The sequence below is a fragment of the Biomphalaria glabrata genome, chromosome 5, assembly GCF_947242115.1.
Source record: "Biomphalaria glabrata chromosome 5, xgBioGlab47.1, whole genome shotgun sequence".
Lineage (NCBI taxonomy): Eukaryota > Metazoa > Mollusca > Gastropoda > Planorbidae > Biomphalaria > Biomphalaria glabrata.
In genome coordinates, this window is record NC_074715.1 from 30,131,290 (window position 1) to 30,154,575 (window position 23,286).

Genomic DNA, 23,286 nt, shown 5'->3' on the forward strand with positions numbered 1-23,286 from the left:
ACTTCACAGCCTCTAACAAACTGTTGCCCACGGATTTTAGGTTTTCTAAGAAAACACTATTCGACAATGTCGACCCAGGGAAGATACTGGGCTTTGTCCGGGAGGTGGGGTTGACTGCGAAGATCTGATTAGTGAAATTGTGACCCTATAATATTTACATAAGATTTTTACTAATTATTAAATTTTTACTACCTTTACTATTGTAACTGTGAATAGACCTTGTTTTTAATGATTTAACTGTATGGAATTTAGCTCTTGTAAAGGAGAGTAATCCTTGAAGGATTACGGGCACGAAATGGCCTAAATTGTACCGATGTGGCAAAAACTCAAAACTCAAACTCATTTTATCTACGAACCTTGGAGGACAAAATAGAGATTTTTTTTTTGTATCTTAAGTTGCGGAAAATGTAGAGCCCTTTCAGCTCTCAAAGATGACGACCAGTCGTTGACATCAGTTTTGAAAAATGGTTTGCATCCCTATGGCAGGCACGTCAACGTGGAATGCAAAAAGCAACACCTGAGTATGTTGATGTCAATCTGAGTGGATTGTTGACTTCGTAGCCAATATACCGGATAACAAGCAGCCATGCTTTAACGTGAATGTAAACATCTTTGAAATGAAAGTGCAGACACTAAGCAAACGTTGAGGAACAAGTAATAGCGCGCTTTGCGAAGACAAAAGGAGCCGATACATTTGGTTGGAGCACGCCATACAGGCGATGGGAACTCGCAGTTTCGATTTGATGTTTTCAATTCCTAAGATTTCAATGTGTCCAACAGACAATAGGTCATTCTCAAAACAGTATAGAACATTCTCAAAACAATATAGGTCATTCTCAAAACAATATAGATGCTTCTTCTAACTGGGACATCTGATAGTGTCTAGCAATGTTATAAGATTAAACTTTGAAAGATTTTCAAACAGTGATAGGAAATGAATATTTTTTGTTACAAAATGAAAGGTAAAAAGAGTTTTGGATGATTCAAAATAAAAAGTTAATGGATTTTCAAACAACTGCCATTGTAATTATAAAGGGCTGAATAGTTTTAAAAAAGCTGCTTTGGTAAGGAATTCCGGTCAAAAAGCATAATAATAGAGTACTGTATATTATCTTATCTTATATAATACAGACGTTACTTCAAAAAAGAAGATGATTACGTCCTGCGCGTCATGCATTTAGTCATGCATATTAACCAATGACTTAAATTCTGCCAGGTCACTGGTTTTCCTGGCTAGCTCAGGCAACCCATTCCATGCTCTAATAGCACTAGGGAAGAAGGGGTATTTGTACAAATTTGTCCTAGCATGTGGGACGAGGAATGTGCCTTTATCTTTGTGTCTTTCAGAGTATTTTATTAAATTTTGTATTTGAAGATTATGGTTCAGTGTTTTATGTATGATTGCTACTTTACTTTTGAGCCTTCTGTCCTGAAGGCTTTCTAAATTTAGTGATTTTACTAAAGGTGTTACTCTAGTCAAATGTGAATATTCGTTTGTTATGAATCTCACTGCTCTATTTTGTGTCTGTTCCAGTTTCTTAATGTTTTCTTGAGTTGAGGGGTCCCAAACGGAGGATGCATATTCTATTATTGGCCTAACCAAGGTTAAATAACATTTTAGTTTTATGTTCTTATTTGATTTATAGAAATTTCTTTTAAGAAATCCTAATGCTTTGTTTGATTTTTTTGTAGTTTCATCAATATGTGGATTCCATGACAGTTTTTCATTTATTATAACACCTAGGTATTTTGCGTTTTTAGTCTGTGTTACTGGTTTGCCATAAATAAGATAAGTGGCATTAATTTGTTTTAGTTTTTTTGTTACTCTTAACAACTGACATTTTTCTGGGTGGAAAGACATGCTCCAATTTGATTCCCATTTCTGTAATTCATCTAATTCTCTTTGTAAAATATCTGTGTCTTGTGTTGTTTTTATTGTTCTATATATTATGCAATCGTCTGCAAATAATCTGACTTTTGTTCCTGAAGTAATGCAATTTGGTAAATCATTTATGTAAATTAAAAATAGTAGTGGACCCAAGACTGTTCCTTGAGGTACACCTGAGTTTACTGTTATCGGTGTTGATTTAGAGCCATTTATTATTACAGTTTGTTCTCTCCCTATCAGAAAATCTTTAATCCACTGATTCAGTGGACCATTAATGCCGAAATATTTTAATTTTTTAAGCAAACTATGGTGGTGAACTTTGTCAAAAGCCTTGGAAAAATCTAGTAAGATAGCATCTATTTGTTCACTATTATCTAAACCTTTTGAAAAATCATCAATTAGTCCTATTAGTTGTGTTTCACATGATCTATATTTCCTAAAGCCATGTTGGTATGGTGTGAGGACATTATGTTTGTTTAAGTGGTTTATGATGTTGCTACATATTATGTGTTCTAGGATTTTACATGTGATGCTGGTAAGTGATACTGGTCTGTAGTTTCCTGGGTCAGATTTTTCTCCTTTTTTTAAATATATATATTATAATAGAGTACTGTATATTATAATATAGTACTGTATTTTATTATAGAGTACTGTATATTATATTTCAATAGATTACAGATAGGAATTGATAAGCTGAAGAAAAGTCGGAGATTTTACATAAGACTAACTTCTAATGGGTGGGAGGGGGGGGGGAGAGAAATAGTAAAGGTGATACAAAAATTTACGGCCAAAAAGTATGTCGTTGTCTGTCGAGGGGTTGCGTTATAAAGCGGGCCATTCTAATTCAAGTCAAAAATCTGTCAGATAACTTTATGATGCGCAGAGTTTTAAAAAAATGAGGTTCCAGAGAGAACTCTGCTATGAAGCAAAACATGCAATCACCAATAGGAGGTCTCAACATAAAGAAGCGGTTTTAAGACCAATTGGAAGCACTAACGCTCAAAAACACTGCCATCTGCTGGATTACATGCCGGTGAGACAGAGCCATGCTAGAGATGTTTTGCACATAAGAGTAATGCTGAGCGCCAGTTGTGACCTGAACCACCATCTTGTTTGGACTAAGGGAGCTAAACTTTGATGTCAAAGACCAATTCCTAACCATCCATGATGTTGATTTCCCCTGCTGATTAAAGAAATAATAATAATAATTAAATAGGTCAAATTTGATAATGTTGGTGTGCATCAACTATAAATAGAAATCTGCGTTGTCAAGAAATTGTCAATTTAACCAAAATGTGTTTAGTGCAAAGTGTATGTTTGTAGTGATTTGTATTTCCTGTATCTTTAGAACTTGATTCTGTGTAACCTGTAACTTAATGGAAGTTCAGTTAGATCGTGTCAATTGTCAGTTTCTTGTTTTCATCCTAACCCTGTGTGATCTAACATCAGGTAGATAATAATAATAATAATCTTTATTATCCGTAAGGAAATTTGTCTTACAATTTGTGCATTACACCAAACAAAAAACATTATAACTATAAGAAACCAAAGTCATGAAAGTGTACATTCACACCAGACTCACTCATAATTTACATGTGACAAAGTTTATACCAGATTGTTCTTATTTAATGATTTGATTGCCAGGGGAACAAAAGAGTGTTTGCGTCTGTTTGTCTTTGCTATCGGTGTCTTGTATCTCTTTTGTGATACTATATCTACTAAACTTTTCAAGTCAAGTCTAATTAGATCCAGTGGCGTCACTAGGGTTGGTGTCGATCAGTGCGGTTCTCAAAAAAAAATTAAATAAATAAAAATAAAATAGTTTGTTGTACCGATCTTCTCCATGTTTGCTTTGGTCTTCCCTGTCAGATCTAGTCTAGAAGTTACGAAATTGATTCTTTTTATAACGATGCGAAAAAAGGGCGAGGTTTGCACAGTGGATTTAGTGTGTTAGTCTATAAATACTATATTAGTATGTTAGTATATAAATACTATTTGATAGTGTCGACTTCTTATCTTATATAATACAGACGTTACTTCAAAAAAGAAGATGATTACGTCCTACGCGTCATGCATTTAGTCATGCATATAAACCAATGACTTAAATTCTGCCAAGTCACTGGTTTTCCTGGCTAGCTCAGGCAACCCATTCCATGCTCTAATAGCACTAGGGAAGAAGGAGTATTTGTACAAATTTGTCCTAGCATATGGGACGAGGAATGTGCCTTTATCTTTGTGTCTTTCAGAGTATTTTATTAAATTTTGTTTTTGTATTTGAAGATTATGGTTCAGTGTTTTATGTATTATTGCTACTTTACTTTTGAGCCTTCTGTCCTGAAGGCTTTCTAAATTTAGTGATTTTACTAAAGGTGTTACTCTAGTCAAATGTGAATATTCGTTTGTTATGAATCGCACTGCTCTATTTTGTGTCTGTTCTAGTTTCTTAATGTTTTCTTGAGTTGAGGGGTCCCAAACAGAGGATGCATATTCTATTATTGGCCTAACCAAGGTTAAATAACATTTTAGTTTTATGTTCTTATTTGATTTATAGAAATTTCTTTTAATAAATCCTAATGCTTTGTTTGATTTTTTTGTAGTTTCATCAATATGTGGATTCCATGACAGTTTTTCATTTATTATAACACCTAGGTATTTTGCGTTTTTAGTCTGTGTTACTGGTTTGCCATGAATAAGATAAGTGGAATTAATTTGTTTTAGTTTTTTTGTTACTCTTAACAACTGACATTTTTCTGGGTGGAAGGACATGCTCCAATTTGATTCCCATTTCTGTAATTCATCTAATTCTCTTTGTAAAATATCTGTGTCTTGTGTTGTTTTTATTGTTCTATATATTATGCAATCGTCTGCAAATAATCTGACTTTTGTTCCTGAAGTAATGCAATTTGGTAAATCATTTATGTAAATTAAAAATAGTAGTGGACCCAAGACTGTTCCTTGAGGTACACCTGAGTTTACTGTTATCGGTGTTGATTTAGAGCCATTTATTATTACAGTTTGTTCTCTCCCTATCAGAAAGTCTTTAATCCACTGATGCAGTGGACCATTAATGCCGAAATATTTTAATTTTTTAAGCAAACTATGGTGGTGAACTTTGTCAAAAGCCTTAGAAAAATCTAGTAAGATAGCATCTATTTGTTCACTATTATCTAAACCTTTTGAAAAATCATCAATTAGTCCTATTAGTTGTGTTTCACATGATCTATATTTCCTAAAGCCATGTTGGTATGGTGTGAGGACATTATGTTTGTCTAAGTGGTTTATGATGTTGCTACATATTATGTGTTCTAGGATTTTACATGTGATGCTGGTAAGTGATACTGGTCTGTAGTTTCCTGGGTCAGATTTTTCTCCTTTTTTAAATAGGGGGGTGACATTAGCTTCTTTCCAGTCCTTTGGTACTCTGCCCTGGTTAAGTGAAGCCTGAAAGAGTATTTTGAACACTGGGGCTAGCTCATTACTTAGTTCTTTGAGTAATCTAGCTGGAATACCATCAGGTCCAGAAGCTTTATTTGGTTTGGTGTTGGCTAACAGTTTTTGAATTCCATTTTCTTGTACTACTATATCTTCTATGTTGTCTACTTGGTTCAAATTCAGTAATATGTCTTTGTCTCCTGGGGTTGAGAATGCTGATGCAAAGTATTTGTTTAGAATGTTTGCTTTAGTTTCATTATCATTATGTATTATGTTATGTTCATCTTTTAATGGCGCTACGCCTGTTGTTTCCATTTTCTTAGACTTAATGTATGACCATAGGTTTTTGTTGTTGTCTTTAGATATTACATTGTTTATGTATTCACTCTGCAGCTGTCTGCTTACTTTTTGGGTTAAGTGTTTAATTTTTATATACTTTTTGTAAACTCTTTCTGCATTAGTTTCTTTAAATGTTCTATATAGGTTTTCCTTCTGTTTACAAAGCTTCTTTAGTCTATTATTAAACCAGCATTTATTTATTTTGTTTGATGTGTATTTAGTTGGTATTTGATTTTCTATAATGCTTTTAAGATGGTTTTTAATGAAATTCCAGAGGTCATCGACTGGTTGGTTAATGTCTTTTTCTAATAAGAATGTTTGGGAAAGTACTGGGCTTCGTCTGGGAGGTGAGGTTGTCTGCGAAGATTAGATTTGTGAAATTGTGAACATATAATATTTACAAAAGATTTTTACTAAATTATTAAATTTTCACTACCTTTACTATTTTAACTGTGAATAGACCTTGTTTTTAATAACTAAATAAAATTTAGCTCTTGTGGTATGAAGGGAGAGTAACCTTTTTTGGGGATTACGGGCACGACATGGCCTAAAGTGTGCCGATGTGCAAAAAAACTCAAACTTAAACTCACAGCATGTAAGATTACAACCTTGCGCCCCCCAAATAACAGCCCGCCATTTTGTTGACAGAAAGTATGCCTTCAGTAGTGTATCGTCATTCAGAACTAAACTCGATTTCAAAGGCAATCAGATCAATGTTTAACGTCTTCGTTTCTGTCTTATTTCTACGTTTCACTTCTGAACGAATTGTCTACTTGGAACATGATCATCTGACTGCACCATTAGAACAAATGTGTGCCTGTTTGAGTTCTTAATCTTCTTTTGGATTTTCTCAACTTTTCTGATATTCTGCGAACTAACGTCCTTGTATTATCATAGAAATTACAGACGCATGTCCAAAAGAGAAAACCGTTACGTCCTGTGGAAAGTTTAACTCTGCTAAGTCGTTGGTTTACCTGGCTGATTCAGGCAACCTGTTCGATACCCAGTCTAATGGAACTGGGGAATTAGAAGCAGTGGTACCACTTTGTCCTAACATGTGCACTAGTATATGCTCCTTTATCTTTCTATCTACTTGATATTCTATACTTTACAGTTTTTGTCTTTTTTATGTAATGCAGAGTTGCCTACAAGTACGCATCTTGCGTATTTTGTACGCAAATGGACTCGAAAATACGCGAGTACGGTTTATCATCTAAAAATACGCATTTCCCTCTCTAAAGCAGAAAAAAAATAATTAAAAAAAAAAAACATCATCAGTAGTTCTTACTAATCATATAATATAGATCAGTGCGTCAATGCCTGGAAATGGACTATTGCTATTAGATCTACCACGAGATAGATTAGTATCGCTTTTTTTTTTTTTTTTTGTTCGCGCGCGCTGACGCGCGAAGACTTAAATATTTACTTGTTCTAGATCTTACTGATCTAAATAAAGTTGAGTTCCTTTCAACGTGTCAGCTTATATAAAGTCTTCAAACTAATTGGGAATTAATTGATTGATTAGTTCTAATCATTTAGACTGGATCTAGAACCAGAGATATGTCTGGCACCAATATTAGAATTGAGATCTAGATCTAGATCTAATTGTGTAATCTAAATATCTATCTTGAGTTTTCTAGATTTAGATATGAATCTAGATTCTAGATCTAAATCTTATTCTAGTCTACATTCTAACTCTAGATATGACCAGGTTTGTAATAGACTTAGATTTAGACTACCGGTACTGGCTAGATGTAGCAATCAATGTAAGCAGTAGGTTTAGATTACACTCTAGTAGAAGAGGTACCTCAAAAACTCATATGCACAGCAGTCTAATGGAACTGGGGAATAAGAAGCAGTGGTACCACTTTGTCCTAACATGTGCACTAGTATATGCTCCTTTATCTTAATATTCTATACTATACACTTCCTCCCTCACACCTTCAGCCCATACCATTTCCTCACACTTCCTCCCTCACACCTTCAGCTCATACCTCTTCCTCACACGTTCTCCCTCACACCTTCAGCTCATACCTCTTCCTCTCCTCACACGTCCTCCCTCACACCTTCAGCCCATACCGCTTCCACACACTTCCTCCCTCACACCTTCAGCTCATACCTCTTCCTCACACGTTCTCCCTCACACCTTCAGCTCATACCTCTTCCTCTCCTCACACGTCCTCCCTCACACCTTCAGCCCATACCGCTTCCACACACTTCCTCCCTCACACCTTCAGCTCATACCTCTTCCTCACACGTTCTTCCTCACACCTTCAGCCCATACTTCTTCCTCACACGTCCTCCCTCACACCTTCAGCTCATACCTCTTCCTCACACGTCCTCCCTCATAACTTCAGCTCATACCTCTTTCTCACACGTTCTCCCTCACACCTTCAGCTCATACCTCTTTCTCACACATCCTCCATCACACCTTCAGCTCATACCTCTTCCTCACACTTCCTCTTCTGCACATTTCCTCCCTCACACCTTCAGCTCATACCTCTTTCTCACACGTCCTCCTTCACACCTTCAGCTCATACCTCTTCCTCACACTTCCTCTTCTGCACACTTCCTCCCTCACACCTTCAGCTCATACCTCTTTCTCACATGTCCTCCCTCACACCTTCAGGTCATACCTCTTTCTCACACGTCCTCCTTCACACCTTCAGCTCATACCTCTTTCTCACACTTCCTCCCTCACACCTTCAGCTCATACCTCTTCTGCACACTTCCTCCCTCACATCTTCAGCTCATACCTCTTCTGTACACTTCCTCCCTCACACCTTAAACTCATTCCTCTCCCTCATATTTCTTCCCTACCAAAATACTTTTAATGTTTGTTTTTTTTTTTTTTTGGGGGGGGGAGGTTGGGGTATCATAATTAATCGAACTCTTACTAGTAAAATACAGACCCAAACACCTCCACTATGCCCCCCACACACACATACACACACTTAGAGGCACAATAACTTCTTACTCTTTCCAACCGGAGTGAAGGGGGGACAAGTTCAAAAGGTATTTACAGGTCATACTTACCTGTCTAGAGTCTAGGTGACGCTGTCGCAGGTATGTGTAAACCACACACACAACGACCTGTCAGCTGTTTGGCTTCGTGTACTGTTGTTCAAGACCAGAACTAAGGGTATTTCAACCCCGTTAGTTCAGTACCTGTAGTCTGAAACCCTCACAGGATATGTGTCTGTCAACATTGTAAGTATTAATCATGTATGTGTTTTTAACACGTTACTTTTATTGTCTTTTGATTCCCCCACCCCCTTTTGATAAACGTATTATTTAGATCTTAAAGTATTGCTAACTTTACACTATCACTATGAAATGCTTTTAAGGTGCCTGGTATATAACTTTAGAATCTGTAGTTAAGTATTTATTTATGTAATGTTATTTAAATAAAACTATATTCTATGCCTGTGTAGCCAATGTTTATAAACTAACGGCATTACCTGCAAATATCGTCAAACTTTATCTCTAAATAAAAACCCAAGTACTAGTTCTATTTAAAGCCGAATAACGTATTATCGTGACCTAATTTGATTCTTATTTATGTCACTGGCTATGAAATGTTAGAAGAATGAAATGAAAATAAATAAAATGTCATTCTGATCATTTTAGTCTATTGGATGGGCCAGTTGACCAATGCAGACCTTCAGAATGTTTCAATTATTGTAAGAGGAAAAAATAATGAAAGTGTTTGTTTGGGTCGCTGTGACAGAGTAGGTCATTATTATGTCTTTAGGTAAGTCTCAACAACTTTTATTATGCCCCCCCCCCACCCAAACAAAAACAATAAAGCAAATAGAAAATACATGTTTTTCTTTTAAAGTGATGTACATATACACCTAGAACATAAGTAGGCCTTTAATCTACGCAGACATAGATCATGTGTAGATATAGAACATGTGTAGGCTAGACTAGATCATAGTAAACCTACAACATCTGTAGACCCAGATCATATGTAGATCTACAGCCTATGTGGCCTATATAGAGAGCATATGTAAACTTAGAATATAGTAGATCTAGATCATATGTAGACATAGAACATATATAGAAGTATAACATATCTAGACATTCAACATATGTAGGCTCTACAGAGAACATATGTAGACATAGTATACCAAGATCATATGTGGGCATAGTATACCAAGATCATATGTAGACATAGTATACCAAGATCATATGTAGACATAGTATACCAAGATCATATGTGACATAGTATACCAAGATCATATGTAGACATAGTATACCAAGATCATATGTGGTAGGGGTGCACCGGATAGTACTTTTTGATATCCGGCCGGAGCCGGATATAACCGGATAGTAAAATTAGATATTCGGCCGGAGCCGGAGCCGGAGCCGGATACCTACATGACTCAAACAGCTCGTTTTACTGAAGTTTTTGCAAATCTTCTATATGACATACCTATATTCATATTATTTTGTTATTTACTTTCTTACTTTAAACTCTATCACTGATTGATAAATTAAAATGAACAGCATTTTTTTTTACAGATATGCTTATCATAAACTAATCTTTGTAACATGAGATGGTGTGTGCGTATGTATTGTAAAGTAGAATGTGGGATAACTCATGCAGAATATATAAACTTATATGTAACTAATGTAAATCTTTCAAAGGTAAAGTTCACTCTTGGTTTTATAGCGTAAATCTTTCTTAAGTACAATCTAAGTTGTATAGTGGGTAGATGTTTGTGTTCATGTATTTGACACCAACAACTTGTCATTAGGCTCGTGTTTTAAAGGCCACAAACCGCTTCTGGTTTGTATCTAATACAGATAATGGCTTAGTAAATATCTTAAGTACAGCAAATTTGCAGCAGTATGCTGGCCATTAAATTTTGTACAATGCAAAACATAGCTGCTTCGGTCAAATGACTCATTCAACCAATGGGCAGTTAAACCAAAATATGATTCGGTGGTATTATCAGCTGTCCAAGTGTCCGTTGAGAAAGCGATGCTTTTAGCATCAGATAGCATTTCACGAAGCTTTGAGGAAATATTGTCGTAGATATCTGGAATAACACGTTCTGTAAAATATTTGCTACTAGGCACAGTGTATCTTTTCTCCAGTACTTGTAAAAGTCCAATAAATCCAGGCTTCTCAACTACTTGGTAAGGTTCCATGTCAGTTGCAATCATCTTTGCTATGGCCAAGTGAATGCGTTTAGCATTATCACTATTAATATCCCACAATTTAGCTTTGTCTAAGACCTCTTTAATCCCTGGTTGCTGCTTGTGTGTGAGGCTTGACGAATCACTGGAGCTCGTAGATGTACTAGCACAGGCAGTGATATTACTTGATGCTGATTTCAATGCAGTCATTTCGTTGAATAAGTCTGGGTGTTTCCAGCGTAGATGACTAATCATAGTGGTGGTTGAGAAGTCTTTAGGTTTGCCTGGTTTACCACGTGACATTACTATTTTACAAGCATTGCAAACTGCTTTAGAGTTGTCCATTGTTTTGACATTAAAGTAACGCCATATAAGTGATGACTTTTTATCAGCCATTATTATTATTAAATTTACTAAATGCCCTTGCAAGCCACTTTTATACCCGTGGCTTGTGTAACAAAATACTTGTAGGAATGTGTCCTGTAGTTCAGCGCTCTAATTTACATTTCTCTTCAAGTAAACAAACTTAGTGTCATCATCTAGTGACCTCTAGACAGTGTCAATATGTCTTAACAATTTGGTTTGTGGTCCAGACCCTTGATTGACAACCTATCTCATAATAAACAAACTCATACCAGATTAACCTTATAGAGATTTGGCTTGTAGTCCCGCCCCTAATAAAAATTCTACTCCAAGTAAACAAACTCAGTTCCCTCATAAGATGTGACCTCTAGAAAGTGTCAACACGTTGACATCTGGCTTAATGTGGTCAGCTGCCTATCCGTGAACTCAATGTTATGGACTAAACAAACAAAAGGAGGTGGGGGTGCTCATCTCTACCTCTGGAGATATACTCGCACATCTAGACAGATTATCAGCGTGACGTAGTTAAGGAATATTACGTGTTTACAAGACCACTCAAAGGTCATGACAAGCTTTTAAAATGTGCCAGACATCGCTGCTACGTATGTAATACGAATTTATAATGTAAAGTCTAGTCCCCCCCCCCCCCAATAACAAACCTAGTTCCCTCGTGTGACCTCTAGAGAGTGCTTACGTCCATCGTATCTGACTTGGGGGTCACCTGTCAATCAATGAACTCAATGTGATGGGCTAAAAAAATAAAAGGGGGAGGGAGTTGTTCATCTAGACATATACCTGGTTACCTTAGAGGTGTGGCTCTTGTAGTCCAGCCCCCCCCCCCCCCTAATAAAGATTAACTACTAAGTAAACAAACTCAGTTCCCTCGAAAGGTGTGACCACTAGAGAGTGTCAATACGCTGACATTAAACCTACGTCCATCGTATTTAACTTGTGGTTACCCACCCATAAAAAACCCATTGTGATAAACTAAACTAATAAAAGGGGGTGGGAGTTGTTCATCTCTACCTCTGGAGATATACCCGCACAGCTAGACAGACGTCTGGTCAGCATGACGTAGTCAAGGAATGTAGCATTTTAACATGTTAACTAACTTACTTAAAGGTCAAGACAAATTGAAAAAAGTGCCAGCCATTGCTGCTCTGTATGTAAAGCGCATTTATGATGTAAAGTTTCATTTCTATTTATATTAAGTTATTAACACGCCTTGTCTTTATAATAAACGATGTTTGGTGCATATTCATAATGGCTCTATTTTTAAGCACATTATTTTGTTTTCATATAAACATTAATACATTCTATAACAGACAGTAATGGAACTAGGTCCACTTTATGCATATTAAATTATGTACTATCCGGTTTACTATCCGGTAGTGATATCCGACCGGAGCCGAATAGCACCGGATAGTAAAAAATGCCGGATATTCGGCAGAAGCCGGAGCCGGAGGGACTATCCGGTGCACCCCTAATATGTGGGCATAGTATACAAAGATCATATGTAGCCATAGTATACCAAGATCATATGTAGACATAGTATACCAAGATCATATGTGACATAGTATACCAAGATCATATGTAGACATAGTATACCAAGATCATATGTAGACATAGTATACAGAGATCATATGTAGACATAGTATACCAAGATCATATGTAGACATAGTATACTAAGATCATATGTGACATAGTATACCAAGATCATATGTAGACATAGTATACCAAGATCATATGTAGACATAGTATACCAAGATCATATGTGACATAGTATACCAAGATCATATGTAGACAAAGTATACCAAGATCATATGTAGACATAGTATACCAAGATCATATGTAGACATAGTATACCAAGATCATATGTGACATAGTATACCAAGATCATATGTAGACATAGTATACCAAGATCATATGTAGACATAGTATACCAAGATCATATGTGACATAGTATACCAAGATCATATGTGGGCATAGTATACCAAGATCATATATGTAGACATAGTATACCAAGATCATATGTGACATAGTGTACCAAGATCATATGTGACATAGTATACCAAGATCATATGTAGACATAGTATACCAAGATCATATGTAGACATAGTATACCAAGATCATATGTGACATAGTATACCAAGATCATATGTGGGCATAGTATACCAAGATCATATATGTAGACATAGTATACCAAGATCATATGTGACATAGTATACCAAGATCATATGTGACATAGTATACCAAGATCATATGTAGACATAGTATACCAAGATCATATGTAGACATAGTATACCAAGATCATATGTGGGCATAGTATACCAAGATCATATGTGACATAGTATACCAAGATCATATGTGACATAGTATACCAAGATTATATGTAGACATAGTATACCAAGATCATATGTAGACATAGTATACCAATATCATATGTGACATAGTATACCAAGATCATATTTGACATAGTATAGCAAGATCATATGTGACATAGTATACCAAGATTATATGTGACATAGTATACCAAGATCATATGTAGACTCTAGTGTTACGATGGAGACTAAACATTTTCCTCGATAAAGATTTGATAACAACTTCACTGGAACTCAGGTAATAAAATTGTAACTTGAATTTGAATAGTCTTAGACTGTGACATCCTTTGTACTGAGAAATCTTCACGGACTGTGACTTCTTCACTGACTGTAACATATTCACTGACTGTGACAGACATCTTTAGTGACTGTAAAATCTTCACTGACTCTGATTGTGACATCATCACTTACTGCAACATTTATAATGCCTGTGAGTGTGACATCTTCAATGACTGTAACATTTTCACTGACTATATCTTCACTGACTGTAATATCTTCACTGACTGTAATATCTTCACTGACTTTAATATCTTCACTCACTACAGTCACTACATCTTCACTGACTTTAATATCTCCACTGACTACATCTTCACTGACTTTAATATCTTCACTCACTACAGTCACTACATCTTCACTGACTTTAATATCTCCACTGACTACATCTTCACTGACTGTAATATCTCCACTGACTGTAATATCTTCACTGACTTTAATATCTTCACTGACTGTAATATCTTCACTGACTGTAATATCTCCACTGACTGTAATATCTTCATTGACTGTAATATCTCCACTGACTGTAATATCTTCACTGACTGTAATATCTCCACTGACTGTAATATCTTCACTGACTGTCTTCACTGACTGTAATATCTTCACTGACTGTAATATCTTCACTGACTGTAATATCTTCACTGACTGTAATATCTCCACTGACTGTAATATCTCCACTGACTGTAATATCTCCACTGACTGTAATATCTTCACTGACTGTAATATCTTCTCTGACTGTAATATCTTCACTGACTACAGTCACTACATCTCCACTGACTGTAATATCTTCATTGACTGTAATATCTCCACTGACTGTAATATCTCCACTGACTGTAATATCTCCACTGACTGTAATATCTCCACTGACTGTAATATCTCCACTGACTGTAATATCTTCACTGACTACAGTCACTACATCTCCACTGACTATAATATCTCCACTGACTGTAATATCTTCACTGACTGTAATATCTTCACTGACTACAGTCACTTCATCTCCACTGACTGTAATATCTCCACTGTCTGTAATATCTCCACTGACTGTAAGATCTTCACTGACTACAGTCACTACATCTCCACTGACTAATATCTCCACTGACTGTAATATCTCCACTGACTGTAAGATCTCCACTGACTATAATATCTCCACTGATTGAAATATCTTCACTCACTACAGTCACTACATCTTCACTGACTTTAATATCTCCACTGACTACATCTTCACTGACTGTAATATCTTCACTGACTAACATTTTCACTGACTGTAACATCTTCACTGAGTGTGACATCTTTATTTGAGATGACTTCTTCAATGAATATTACATCTAGTACTGGTACAGCTGATCATTAACACTACTGACTCTTGGAAGGTGTACATATTTCCATAGTTTTAATTAACTCTTAATCCCCGTAAGTATTTTCCACGTTCCAACGGAATTATTCATTTTGCTCATTAGTATTTCACTAACATGTTTTAATTTAACTTTTTGATTTAACTTTTTCGTTTGTTATCACATATTGTTTTCTTTGGTCTAGAGTTCAATTGAAAAGCATGCTCTATGGATAGAACACAAAGTCACTTTTATAAAATCAAACAGTCATTTCATTTGATGAGGTCAAATCATCGAAGGTATCGTCAATTAGGAGAGAAAGAGTTAAAAGAGACTTTTCTAGAATATCCAGAACAAGTAGGCCGATGAAAATGATCTGTAACACAAAATGAGCTAGGCTTTTAATGATCTGTAACACAAATGAGCTAAGCTTTTAATGATCTGTAACACAAATGAGCTAGGCTTTTAATGATCTGTAACACAAATGAGCTAGGCTTTTTATGTTTGGTTCATTAAAGCTCTAAAGCTCGAAAAAGATTACGGTAGTAATTATGGATTCATTTTTTTATAAAGAGAATTTGATAAGGATGCAATTACAACTTCATCATTTCTCAACCTTTAAACTTTTAAAAATCACAATCTAAGATCTGATTGGTTTCCTTTTTAATGAAACACATTTCATGTATGATACAAATAACAGCCTGTATGCTTTCTCTATACATATGTTGGAAAAGTGGTAATAAAGGAGTGACGTGTCTCAAAAAAACTAGTCATCAATCCTAGTGGTCAAATGTTGCGAACATCAGTGTATACAGAGACTTGCCAGGCGTCTTTTTTTATCCACTTGCTTCCCTTGGTGGTTGTAATTAAGACAGCATTTTAAACAAATTTGTCCAGACCTGATGAAGGCGACTATGGTCTGGTCTTAATAGAAACTAGTCTAGCAATTATAATTATGATTAATATTTGCGTTTTGTTACGAGATAAATGCGATAAAATTATGACACGGAGAAATAAATGTGCCTCAGATCTCACTCTGTCGTAAGAACCTACAGTCTTTTCTGGTCAGGACTGGCACACAGCTAGTGTGTCTGTGTCTTCTTACAGCTAGTGTGTCTGTCTTCTTACAGCTAGTGTGTCTGTCTTCTTACAGCTAGTGTGTCTGTCTTGGTGCATCTCTTGTAGGCCTATATATGGTTTTTCTAGAACTTAAAGATAATTTTAGGTTTAATTACAGGAGGCAAAAAGATGTATAAGGTTGATGACATACAAAAATAATAATTATCAGGAATACACGGCCCTGTCTTCCCCTGGCCGTGCTTAACTCTAAAAGAAACAAAAACCACACACACACACACACGATAGGGGCAGAGGGTGTTAATATAGTATACGGAACATTCAGACAAGTTTCATAGGCCGAAAGTATGTAAGGAACATACATATATTCATAGGCCTACCGATATATACATAGGCCTCCAGATATATACATAGGCCTCCAAATATATACATAGACCTACATCTTACATTGTGTTTTATATTTAGATGGTTTGGTAGAGTGAATGCAGTTCTATAAATCAGTGTACATTGTTAACCACTGTTTTTAAACTTTCTTTTTTTTTCATTGCCTTTAATTAGACACTTAATCTAAAATGTTAATAACCTTATCTAGGCCAGTCTATTTCCTTAGCATTACCGTTACCTACATACGCTTTGTTATGTAGAATCGTGTACATTCTCAAAATATATAGACCTATATGTATAGTTGTATCTACCACACACCCATCAGTAGCATGACATATCTATCACCATGTATTATGTATGATAAATCAACCCTTTTTTTTATTCTTTCTCTCTATGACAGGTTCAAACAAAGCCTTTCTTTTGTGTGTAATTATCGATCACAAAGATTGATAGATTCCAAACCAGACAAGTAGCACAGTGTTCACGTTGTACAGATAGTCATGCTCAGGTCACGTGACTTAGAATTACATGCATTCATAAAATGTAAACTGTCAAACGTCGGAATGGATTAGACAGAACAAGGCTTCTAGAGTTGACAAACACAAGTAGCTAGCTGACCAAAGAGAACAATGCAGCTACCGAATATATGCAGACTATTCACAAGTTTAGGTCACTCTTAAGTGGATCATCTACTGCATTGTACGTCTCAGAAGTGCCTCCAGGATGAAGATTTATCAAATCCTGGCAAAAACCTCCCGAAGGCTGGCAGGAGATGACGGCGTCCTGAATTTGAATTCAGCATCATCGTGGCGCCAGTCCAGAGTCTATTACACAGACAGCAATCCATTTCATTCTAATGGACCAATTCATTTTACGTAGACTGTTGTGCAGATAATATTGTGTAGCTTTTGTCTTTAGTTGGCCATCTATTTATAGTCTTGTGCTTCACTTTACATGTAAAGCTTATCCTCAATGGACTATCACTACTGAAGTCATAAATTCAGTTCAAACTAAATCAAGCAGCATTAAATCTTATCAGCTCAGTCTAAAGCAGTGTCAACAAGCCACCTGTATACATCTAAAGTGCATATTTCTTTGTGCTCTATTGTTTTGTAGAACTGACTCCTGTCATATTTGTTTCGTTTCTTAATTAATTTTCACTTTTTTCTTTCGGCACATTTACGTGCAGTACTTCTTGAGAGGATTACAACTTTGGAATCAACAAGGAAGTCCCATCTATTTATGTTTAACCTTGTGGCTAAAAACGTGCAGAGCGGATAAAAAAAAAGATTTATAGTTGGCAAACTGTTCAAGCCAGTCTTATTGTGAACTGGATAACCTTTTCATCCATCATAATAATAAGACTATTTGAAAAGTCACAACCTCAGATTATTCCTAACAAATTTTAAACAGTTTTTGTGACAAATTTCTTACAGTGCAAATATGAAACTAAAAGACTGACAAATATATTAATTACAGGTTCAGTTTGTAGATCTAACTATGGTCGACTAAGCGTCGATCGAAACTTTAATAAAAATAAAAACTATAGATATGCATAACTAATAAGAAAAATATGGCTGGTGAACATATAGATAAGTGCAATGTGCCAGAGAAGGAGATTAAGTTTGGATCACTTGACACCCATACGATGCAAAGGTCTCGCTCTTTAAACGAATTACCAGGTCACCATAGGGTTACCATACTAAAACGACAGGATACAGAAAGAACAAAAGCTCGTTTGGAAGCCGTTGCAGCTGGTATGGAGGAATTAAAACACTTAAGAAAACAGCACCAGCAGAGGATGGAAGAAACTCTATGCGAGTCGTCTAAGAAACAACAAGACCATACCACAGAGCTGGTCCATCGGCATAGACCTAATGAAAGGCATCGCACTAGTATGCCGTCCTTTTATCAAGAAAGGAATCATAAATACGCTCGAGATTATCCCGAGAATAATGTAGCTCATGATAAAAGCAAGCATCAAAGAAACAACCCACAGCGTGATTTAGACCATAAAAGAAACCCTTCCCAAAGTCCTGTAGAAAGCTTAAGACAAAATCGAACAGACACACAAAATAATGCGAGACAGTACAATACTAATTCAGATATAGTAACGCCACAAACAAACAGACCACAAGAAATTCAAAAGGTGTGTGACTTTGACCACCGACAGGGGAAACATCAAGATGCTCCAATGGAGTACGCAAGAACTCAAAACGACGACCAGCTTAGAAGCCGCAAACAGCAAAATGAATACATGCATTCAGTTGTATGTGTTCAATCTGAACCGAAAGTAAGAGTATCAAATAATCAAACTGCTGCTAGAAAAGAAAGAACAAGTAGCCAAGATTATTTAAATTCTCAAAACAATAATAGGTGTCAAAATGTAACTTTTCAAGATTGTTCAATAGTTTCTAATGATTCGAGACAGCGAAGTGCAAACATTTCTGACTATTCCCAACAGCGTGGTCACAATAAACCATTCTACCCTACCACCGCACCAATATCTCATTCAAAGGAGCGATGTTCCTCACTCAATAAAAGTGTAAATCAAATGAAAGAACACACCTCCAACGTTCCAATAATACAGGTCAGTGCCAAATTTACTCCCAGACCTTTATATATTATTCTGTATATTGGTTATTTTCAATATTTTGAGGATAAAAACATTTCGTTTTAAAAAAGAATCGTTTCGGTAAACAAAATATTCACTGGAAGGGAAGGAATTTAAGCACTGAACAAAACCAGTCTGTCGTTACATAAAGGCCTTGAATACAACATAGATGTAAGGCATTTCAAGAGAAGCAAAATATTTGAATTGGTTTGAAGAGAAAGGAAAGTTTTGAGCTTTAAATGTGTGTAAAATGTTTTACATGTTTTGGATGTTCCTTCAGAGTTAAAGATAATTTACTTCTTAGTCTAAACCTCCCGTAGACGACGGGGTCTGGCAGCGGGCAGGGTTTGAACCCGGCACCATCGATAAGTCCGAATGACAGTCCAGCGCGCAAACCTCACGACCAGGCAGCCATCCAAATTAATGAAATAGCTTAATGTTGAGGGGGGGGGGTATGATTGAAGTTTTCTGTTGAACACCGTTCAGAAATATTGCAAATGATCAATTCTAGGCCTAGCCCTAGCCCAAAGCAGGTTATCTGACCATGCAAATGATCAATTCTAGGCCTAGCCCTAGCCCAAAGCAAGTTATCTGACCATGCAAATGATCAATTCTAGGCCTAGCCCTAGCCCAAAGCAAGTTATCTAACCATCATTCTTTTTATGTTCATAATGGTAAATTTCTAATAATATAGGTAGGCCTGTGTTCAATCTGGGCATAATTATGTATTTTATGACCTAACTTTGTTTTGAAAATATTTCAATGTATAAATTGGCGTGTGTTAAAAAAAAACAACATGGTCCTAACTGACAACAAAGTTTCGACATGTCCTTTAGCAGACATAGGAATGATTGGTATTTTTTTTTTAAATAAAACTTTGAAGATTCTAAAATGTTCACTGTAACAGTAAGTAAATGTTTTACTTTCAGACCCCAACCAACTTTTCCTCTACTTCGTCATGGTCAGAAGAGGACAGGCGTGCAACAATCTACACAAGTTCATCGCATAGGTCTCCCAATCTTAATCGACAGATCAAAACTTCAGTGTCACTGTCACCTCAGAGAAAGTACGCTTCTAACAAAGTTTGTGGAGACAATACTTGTGGAGACAATAATTGTGGAGGCAATACTTGTGGGAACAATAATTGTGGAGTGAAGTTAAAGGAGCCCAATACGTTTCACAAAGCACAAAACTTGGATGCATCTGGTACTAGAGATCACTGTCACGTGGTGCTGTCTGTAAACGAGAGCGACCCTAACCATCAAAACAAAAGGGCACCTATAAAACAGATGGCGCACTATGACGATAATTCTGCCTCCATTGCCAGGCATAAGGACTACGATCACAAACTATCTCAATTTCTAATGCAACAAAGTAATCAACGGTTTTCTAGGGGGAGAACTCAGTCAGTTCACGAAAACTTTTATTACTTTCCGACACGTACAGATAATAGCAATATCTCAACTAATCAGAAAGACGATTCTAAAGTAATCAAAAGAGCTTCACCACAGCAATACAATACAGACAATTTGAACAGCAGATCGTTACAGAATAATTGTGTGAATTCAGACTGTGTGCTTTCTGTCCCTAGCGAGGCGAATAAAAATTCTAAACTCAGTGAGCAACGCTTCCTGAACACTTCATCTAGTCACAAAAGTTTTTCTTGGGAAGAGCTTCTAGTAGCTGTTGGACTCAGTAAAAAAGAAACGCAAATTAATCGTGAAAATAGCAGAGAATCTATTTTTAATGACACCATAGATTTAGATGACTGTCAAAGCAAGTTAACCACTACCGGTACTAGCACAAACACAAATACTTTGGAAGACGTCAAGAAAAATGATGATGAAAGCAGGAGTTCCTATAAACTTGGCTTGGCTAAACCCTACAGAAGTCAGTCTTTCTCCATCCAAGTGGAACCCTCTCGAAATGTGCAATACCCCGACGAAGTGCATTTGCAAAGCAAGCCTATTTTTAACTGGATTGGTATTTCAAGGCACCCGAGTTTAAGTACAATCAGCTCAAAAATACTAAACCCACTTCATGAAGTGGATCTCAGATCTATGAACCAACCAGGCCCAGTGCATGCAGTAACATTACAATATGCTGGACTGACTACCAGGCACATGTCTCTGGGAACCATTCCAAGTATTTCACATACAAACTGCAGGAATGAAGAATTGCACTCGACTATGCAGAAGTCTGACTTAACTGGCAAAGCTCATTTAGCATTTGAAATGTTTAAACTACAAAAAGATTCTCCAATCTCGAAAGTGTCTCATCCGGAACCTCGTCACAGTTTCAATCCAAAAGACCTCAGATTGTCTGGCAATAGGTCTCATGACGTAGATTTAAAGACTCAACCTCTGCATGACCTACAGACTTCATCCTGTTTAATGAACAACAAACCAAACACTATGTTGTCTGTCCCCTTTGATGATATTAACTCGCCTACATCTGTCGCACAAACCAGGTCCCACAATGCAACATCTACTTTCTCCCCTAAAATGTCTCCGATTAAAACTATCGTTGAAGACTGTGAAGACGTGTTTGAAAACTGTCTCCAGTTGATTACACCTCTCATCAAACCCAGGAGTCTTTCAGACACAGCGGACACATCAAAGTGTAGGAATCAACACAATGCCTCGTCCATCCTGAAGACATCCGCCCATTTATCAGACTCGAGACAAGAAACGACAGAAATGAAAATCGTTACTGTAATAGATGTCTCCATGTTGGCAGGTGTACCAACAGATAGCAACAGTTCTAACCGTGCTGATGTCGAAAGCATGTATTCAGACTTCAGATCTTCATCGTCTAATTCCGCAACACTGACCTTGAATGCTGGTGACGTAGTGGTTGTAGAGGGCACTGCCTCACAGAAAACAAAGGCTGATACTCAGTCCAGGGACAACAACTCTGTCAGCAGTGGAACTCTCAAAATTGACAGTGCATATAGCAATAACTCGTTTCAAGAGTTGGAGCAAAGTCAAAGTGAACTCAGCAAAAGCCAAACTGATCCTGGCCTCTTCTCGACACTAGATGGGAACACCGACACATCTTGTGGGAAGGAATGTAAACCACATATACTGGTCAATTCTAATGTCTTTCAGCAGACACCATCTGAATTATTTACACAAGTTTCCTGTAGTGTAATGACACCAGCCAACGTACAGTCTTTCCATAACATTGTCACGTCTAGATCTACAGAAAGGATAGATGACGCTACGACAATCATGAACGAACAGACCCGCAACCCAATTAGCGATCAAACTGATACTGATAAAGAATCTTTAGCCTTGGAGAAAACAAAACAAGGTCAATGTGATATTAAATTACTATCTCCTCCAAAAAAGAGACAACCATTTAAACAAACTGATGTTTGATTGTGTTGTTAATAAAAATTACATTTTTTTCATTAATGATTTTTTTAAAAACAGGTTCTGAGATCAATCTCAAGCATGTAATTTAACAGTGGATTTCACTTAATCATTAAAACAAATTTTACATTAAATGAAGTTAGTCAACCATTAAAAATTAATATGCTTTTTAAAATGTTGGGCCAAAAATGTTTTAATTATTGTGATTTGTGATTATATCTTTGGATTATTAAAGGAAACTCTATTGATGTATATTTATTACATTGTATATTTATTAATTTATATTTTTTATATTAAAATTTTACTTATTAACTGTATGCTGAAAGTCATAAGCCCTGTTTGAAATTACATATTACAGAATTGTGATATTTATTTTGTAGATTAAAATTTACTAGATTTCATCTCATTCCATAAATTGTTATATATCATTACATAGCTTGCATTTAGCTATCAAATCTGTTACACATATGTTGGGTGGTAAGCGACTCATTTTCTTTGCATACCACTAGGATGACTGCGCTGTCATGTGATATGTGCTCTGTACTGTGTTCAAAGCCTGCTGCTGCCATCCTGGTGGAGGATTAGGCTAGGATGTTATAATCTTCAGGAATAAAAAAACACCTAAAACATGTTTTAAAAAATTAACATAACACTCATAAAAGTCTTGAGATTTGAAAGA

The 23,286-nt window shown here is 36.3% G+C and overlaps 1 protein-coding gene across 5 annotated transcripts; it reads left to right on the forward strand.

The window, feature by feature from the left end:
* The first annotated feature begins 3,214 nt into the window (after positions 1-3,214).
* Positions 3,215-23,008, forward strand: LOC106058390 (uncharacterized). 5 transcript variants are annotated; one of them, XM_056029176.1, is made up of 6 exons: positions 3,215-3,337; positions 8,704-8,869; positions 9,290-9,413; positions 15,361-15,454; positions 17,017-19,206; positions 20,160-23,008. In XM_056029176.1, exons 5-6 carry the CDS (start codon positions 18,190-18,192, stop codon positions 22,611-22,613), a joined length of 3,471 nt encoding a protein of 1,156 aa, XP_055885151.1. In that variant the 5' UTR covers positions 3,215-3,337; positions 8,704-8,869; positions 9,290-9,413; positions 15,361-15,454; positions 17,017-18,189; the 3' UTR covers positions 22,614-23,008. The 5 variants fall into 5 exon arrangements, with proteins under 5 accessions (XP_055885151.1, XP_055885152.1, XP_013071269.2 ...); XM_056029177.1 differs by lacking the exon at positions 15,361-15,454; XM_013215815.2 differs by lacking the exon at positions 9,290-9,413.
* The last annotated feature ends 278 nt before the right edge of the window (positions 23,009-23,286 follow it).